This window comes from Lampetra fluviatilis, chromosome 1 (genome assembly GCF_964198595.1).
Source record: "Lampetra fluviatilis chromosome 1, kcLamFluv1.1, whole genome shotgun sequence".
Lineage (NCBI taxonomy): Eukaryota > Metazoa > Chordata > Hyperoartia > Petromyzontiformes > Petromyzontidae > Lampetra > Lampetra fluviatilis.
In genome coordinates this window covers 14529025-14535545 of record NC_136275.1, presented here as the reverse complement: position 1 = coordinate 14535545, position 6521 = coordinate 14529025, and the positions used below count along the sequence as shown (strand labels likewise).

General features: G+C 38.8%; 1 protein-coding gene across 2 annotated transcripts in view; it reads right to left on the bottom strand.

Annotated features, from left to right (window-relative positions):
- Positions 1-521: 521 nt before the first annotated feature.
- The window catches only part of SLC4A3 (solute carrier family 4 member 3), a 32097-nt gene continuing 26097 nt past the window's right edge, over positions 522-6521 (bottom strand). For both annotated transcript variants that reach the window (XM_078857360.1, XM_078857353.1), the window contains exons 18-23: positions 6020-6109; positions 5442-5608; positions 4285-4538; positions 3675-3844; positions 3174-3347; positions 522-2420 (exon numbers count right to left, since the gene is read on the bottom strand). In XM_078857360.1, the coding sequence (XP_078713486.1) occupies positions 2340-2420; positions 3174-3347; positions 3675-3844; positions 4285-4538; positions 5442-5608; positions 6020-6109 (936 nt within the window). In that variant the 3' untranslated portion in view covers positions 522-2339. The remainder of the gene's footprint in view (positions 2421-3173; positions 3348-3674; positions 3845-4284; positions 4539-5441; positions 5609-6019; positions 6110-6521) is intronic.

The following is a 6521-nucleotide window of genomic DNA, read 5'->3' as shown; positions in this document are numbered from 1 at the left end:
TTTGTTAGTTGTGCTATATTGTTTAAGGACCCAGAACTTGTTCTCTGCAAGTGATGTTTGTCTTCATTTTGTTATTGCTGTGCTCATCAGACGGATCTCCCTGGTAAAATATCAAGGAAACTGTATAAACTGGATCATCCATCTAACAAATAAAATGAATCTTGATTTGAAGATTTCGTGACTGCAGGAATCCATACTCTTTGGTTCTTTTGGTAAAGTCACGTAGATATAAAATAAATCACGACGTTTCGATTGCAACACAAGCGGTCGTCCTCAGGTGGAAAAAATATAGCCTTGTAACTGCTCTCGCTAGTTCAGCAGTTCCACTGACGGATTATATTTTCTCCGCCTAAGGACGATCGCTTGTGTTGCGATCGAAACGTCGTGATATAATATTTTAATTTATTTTTATTTTTATATCTACGTGACTTTACCGAAATAACCAAAGAGTAAATAAAATGAATGTTTACTATGAAAATGGTCCTTTACAATCTGCATTACAATTGTGCATTTGTGTAATTTTGTAAAAGTGTAAAAAATGAATCTCCACAATGTTATAATTTTTTTAAAATGTACTTTTAGCCACCACCAAATATTCCATGTTAACAGTTTCCAATATGTAATGTACAGCATTTCACGCTTACACGTTGTTCCATCGCTTGGACAGGCTTAGAATACAAATCAAAATGCACCCCACCCAAATTAACCAAATACACTACACACACAGCATAAATCATGTTGATGCGCACGTCACCGTAATGTATACATTTCTACTTTCAGTGTTGCACATCTAGTATTCCGTTTTACTCGATGAAAATAGAACATGACACCTTATACTGATTCAGTGGCATTCAAGTATATATTCGAAAGCGTTTGGTATCGTTTCCAGTTCATAATAAAAAGCTTTAACGCAAATTAGTTTAACTGTTAAACGAGGGAAACTTATTTGATGACAAAGGACAGTATTAAGAACCACTGTAAATTAATATCAAATGGTAATTGGAAAAATACATAAGTCTACATAATTACTCTTTTAAAGCAAATCTGTTACAAGGTTGTTCATTACCAAAACGACCAGTGAAGAGAAAACAGTAGAAAGGACACAATGTTCAAAATGCTCATATTTAACAGTTTGGCCTCACTTTTGGAATACCACATATTGAAATACCATATAATATGGCTTTCAATGTAAACGAGATCAATATCCATTAAATAGCTGACAAATGCTTATCCAGGGCAACCAAGCAGGGATAACTTATTTTTTTTGTTATAAGGAACCCTGAAGCAGTATTGAAGCTGCAACTACTGTAACAATGCAGGAGTTTATTACTGTATGCAAAGGAGGCATTACAAGTGGGTAGATTGGTATAGAATGGAGCCATAAACACGTGGAGTTTCAGCTGAAAGGGGGGGACTGAATCACCAAATAAAGTATTATACAGGAAATATAATTCCCAAGGTACCATAACTTAAACAAGATTTCTTTCAAATTAAGAAATACTGTTGTTCTAGGAGTTTGGCTGTTGATGGTGCCCGATGACAAATCAAACCCAGCAACCCACACATCTCGCAAAAAGCTGTGACAGGTCAAAAACAATGGGACATTTTTAATCTATTTCGTTACTAAAATCCATAAAGGAAAGAGTAGGTAAACATGGAATTTATCTTACTTTAACTCCCCGATGAATATTGCTAGAAGGCCACATTTAATTAAGCAATAATAAATCTCCAATACACAAGTTAAGCAATGTACTCCAATTAAATGAATGGCACGGTTGTTGATGCTTGAGGACGAGTGCCACAATTAACAATTTCCATCTTAGTGAAATGCTTTATCTTGAAATATACATGTGGATGCATTTTGCATCACTTTAGCGATTCTAACATCTAGAAGGTAAATGAACCGTCACCTTACGAAAAGCTAAGATGTCTTAAGAGGCACCTATGCAATGTAAAAAGATTCCCAAAGGTATTTAAATGAACGTAAGCAAGAAAATACCCTAAATAAAACACTTAAAATCTAATCCCACATCATAAACATTACATATCTACGTCAAGTGCAACTATTAAAACAGTGCCATGATTGTTTACATCCCCTTTGCTATCGGTAACCTTGTCTTTGTTTCCTTCATCACGAATGACAGGTTGTTCCACTGCAGCTTCCTGCAAAAAGTCTCGAGGCAAGACCATGACATAACCCATTATCTTTCACCAATGTCCACACAAATGCGTGGGTAATGTTGAGACATTATTGGCCCCAGTTTGCTGACGTGTTTGGTTTGTGAGTTCAAGTGGTGTGCAGATTTAGGGCTAGATTTCAGGGCCACAGGCTGTTGGGCCTACACAGGCATGAGCACCTCACCATACACATCTTGCCCATCAGCCTCATCAAATGTAGGCTCTGCGTCCTTGGCATCCAGCTACAGCCGTCACACACATGACAAAAGCACGCAATACACATACAAATCAGGAAAATTAAACAATCACACGTAATCCTGGCAATACATGCGCATTGAATCTCATTGGAGTTTCCTTAACTACATTCAAAAACACTTGTCACATAAGAATATTATGGGATACAAATGAGCCATGACTTAGTGCACCAAAAAGGTTTATGAATAAAATACAAAAAATGTTAACACTTTGTTCAACCACAAATATCCACAGAAATAATGTACTCTACCTGCCTTCACAATGCATATACCATCAAGGCTTAATTTCAGTTTCCATATCAAAGTTTCTCGTTTCAAGTTTCATTTATTTAACCAGGTGGGAACTCAAGAGACCAGGATAGTATAATTTGCAAAACTGACCCAGGGCATTAGTCTGCCACGAGGGGATAACTGATACATGATCTCAATTGAGAAATTTGAGTGTAATTTTCAAATTTAGTCAATTTTAACCCTTGCAAATGAGGGATTTTAACGTCCACTGTGAAGCAGAGGGTATTTTTACAGTTATTACACACGCAGTAATAATCCGATTTTAATTGTGAACCTCCGCAACAACTAATTCACCACCCTGGATTTGATTGTGCAACAAGGACACACCATAATATACAACTCAATATTCAAGTCTACCATCGAAACTGAAACATCGAGAAATTAAGCACTGAAAATAATTACTCGCTGGCAATGCACCTATGTGTTTTGGTGTCTGCAAAAGAAACTTACGCATTTGAGTTCTCGGTCAGTGAAGATGCGGGAGAGCAAGAAGCGTCGCAGTGGCACAGTGAGGATGAGCACGAAAGGGAAGGCGAGAGAAGCGGCTGTTGACATGACAGCCCAAAGCCCCCCGAGGCACACGAATTGGATCCCTGTATACAGGTTCATGCGCAGCGTGCGCACCTGCAGGACACGTAAAGCACACAAGTGTCATTTAGATAAGCAATGCAAACAATGAAGTGCATATATAACTTTGGACTGGAATCACACCAAAAGATGACTTGCAGTCTGATATTATTAAAAATACAGATGCATGCGTCGATAACATGAACTGCCCTTATTTAATCCACTGCTGGGTAAGGGCCTCCCCCCAAACTGGGCAAGCATATACAATCTACAAAATAGAATTTTAATTAATGTCAAGGTAATAACAGGACCATTCATTAATGGTGAGAGCATGCTTATGATATACATCTATAATGGTTGGGTATAAACCTGAGCTGTTCCTACCTTAGTGGCATAAGCAGTGTCCGGATGGTATTTGGCAGGCATGAACACCAACATGAGACGATCGTAAAACTGGATTCCATTGAGGGACGTGACACCCATGTAAAGGAAGATGCCAAACAGCACAGCGATGGGAATCTGTCGCAACACTTGACCCAACACCATGGAGAGGCCTGGTGGGTATGAGTATTTGGGAAGAAGGCAAGCATATTTTAGAGAGAAGTGCAAAGACAAACTGTAAAATATACATGTAAAATATTTATTTTAAGGTGCTGTAATTTCTGGGTAAAGTAGTATTACCAATCACTTGTTATGTCAAGCAACAAAAAGGGTGGTTTTGGACTGAACGCAAAGCCAATATTGTTTCTTCTGCACTGGTGCTGACATTTCTATTGTGTACTCATTGTGAACAGTTGTCTTATTTGAAGACTTACTCATTCCAAACACAACTGCTATGAATCCATTCAAAATAATCACTGCAGCATATAAACATTTACACCACAAAGCAATAAACGCAATCATCTAGACAAGAGCATGAACACATTTTAGTTGGTGATGAGGCGGGCGTAATGTCTTGCACACGCATACATCCAATAGCAGATGGAGCACGCACCGACAATGACGGCCACAAGCAGCCCTGTGATGCGCTGCTCTTTCACGCATTCAATGCGAGGCTTATCGCCAGGCGCTGTCGCCTTGCTCATGACGGTGAGAGCGTTGACGTGTGTGACGGAGCGCACAGTCGCGGCCGTGAGCCACGGCAGGCCGAAGATGGTGCAGATGGCGCCCATCACCACGATAAGCAGCAGGTCCAAGTGGAAGCCCGACCCCTTCAACAGCATGCGCTCCTTCTTGCTCACAATAAGTCTGACAGCCACAAAGCAGGCACAAAATACAGTGAGGGAAATAAGTATTTGATCCCCTGCTGATTTTGTACATTTGCCCACTGACAAAGAAATTATCAGTCTATAATTTTTTTATACAGGTAACAAGCTGAGATTAGGAGCACTCCCTTTAAGAGTGTGCTCCTAATCTCAGCTCGTTACCTGTATAAAAGACACCTGGCAGCCAGAAATCTTTCTGATTGAGAGGGGGTCAAATACTTATTTCCCTCATTAAAATGCAAATCAATTTATAACATTTTTGACATGCGTTTTTCTGGATTTTGTTGTTGTTATTCTGTCTCTCACTGTTCAAATAAACCTACCATTAGAACTATAGACAGATCATTTCTTTGTCAGTGGGCAAACGTACGAAATCAGCAGGGGATCAAATACTTTTTTTCCCTCACTGTATGGGTGCACACAGATTACATAGATGCCATGTAGACATGAACCCAAACTGATTCGCATGCCTCAACTCTTTTGAAGTATTAGTAATGTGTTACTTTCACTAGAAATATATATTTCACAAAAAACTAGACGAAGAATATGAAAACGTTGCCATCTGCTGGAGAAGACAGATGCTGATTTAAACCAAATTTCTTAGATTGACATCTAATATTCAACCCATATTTAAAAATTTCCAATCACTTGTTAATCAGCAAGATGATCACCTGAGGTATGCAATCCCATCCTATACATGCGAAACAAGTATTGCGTGTTCATTAACATTTAGAAAGGAGTTATGTCACCGTTATACTTTCATCAGGGTTTAATGTTTTGTTGTGCATTAAAAATCAAACCAGTCCATCTCCTCATTTTAGTTGTGATATGTGGAACGTTTATGTTGCAATGATTTAAAAATGCAAAGATTGGCTTTGTCACTCACGTGGTGATCTGGGACTCCATGAAGATGAGGATAAAGACAAGCAAGCCGGGAACGACACATGCAAACATCATCCACACAGGAAAGGTTCCTTCTGCTCCTAGGGGATTTATCACCCATCCGCGCTTGCTTGGAGAAGTCACCGAAAACCCATCCGGCACATTAAGTTTCTGTCAGATAAACACGAGGGTAGAAAAAAATCATTGCAATATTAACAAGGGGATGGAAAAGTACCGTAGATTTGACTTGCACAATATAATTCATTATCATTTTGAAATATTCCCACCCCCCACCTCCCTCAAAGTCACCACTGCTGTTTTCATTGATGCAATTGTTTCGGAAGCACCTTATAAGTACAACTTTCATAAATCTCTATATAACATTTATTTGTTATTGGCAAAGTAGTGCAGTAAAATACACGGTTGTATTTTGCTATGCTTCAAAGCAAAAGCCCCCCACCAACAACCTGGAATGATGAAGTATGGTCAAATAACCGCAACAACTCGGATGTGTACTGTGCATAAAACCAATGTTTATTCACTGAGAATGGTGGCATTTTCAGTGTGGTGTGACCAGCTGACCTGCGTGTAGGTGTTGGGCACGCCAAAGTCAACAAGCACCATCACCAGGATTGCAATGGGGACTCCGAAGTCCCCGATCACACGCCGCACCTGCTCACAAGGACAAACAAACCAAACAGTTCACACACCTGCTTGACATTTTACGTACAAAGCATGCTCCCAGTGCATACATGAGTGTCAACTCGCATTAATCTTTCTCTTATCAGATTATACATGTGCCGTTAAATACCATATCCACAATCCCAAGACTCAGCGAAAATGAATTTACAAATTAGAGCATTTTATTAACATGTTCAGAAAACAAAAGTGTATAATACATGGTACCTCTGTATATACTTAATTCTCAAGTATCAGCCTTTTAATTTATTTTCATAGGAAGTCATATAATTGATATCTGAAATTTTATACCCAGACTACAACTTATCACAGCTAAACAATTAATAGATAATTTTATAATTATACCAACTCGATGTTATCATGTAAGCTGTAACTCCAATCTATA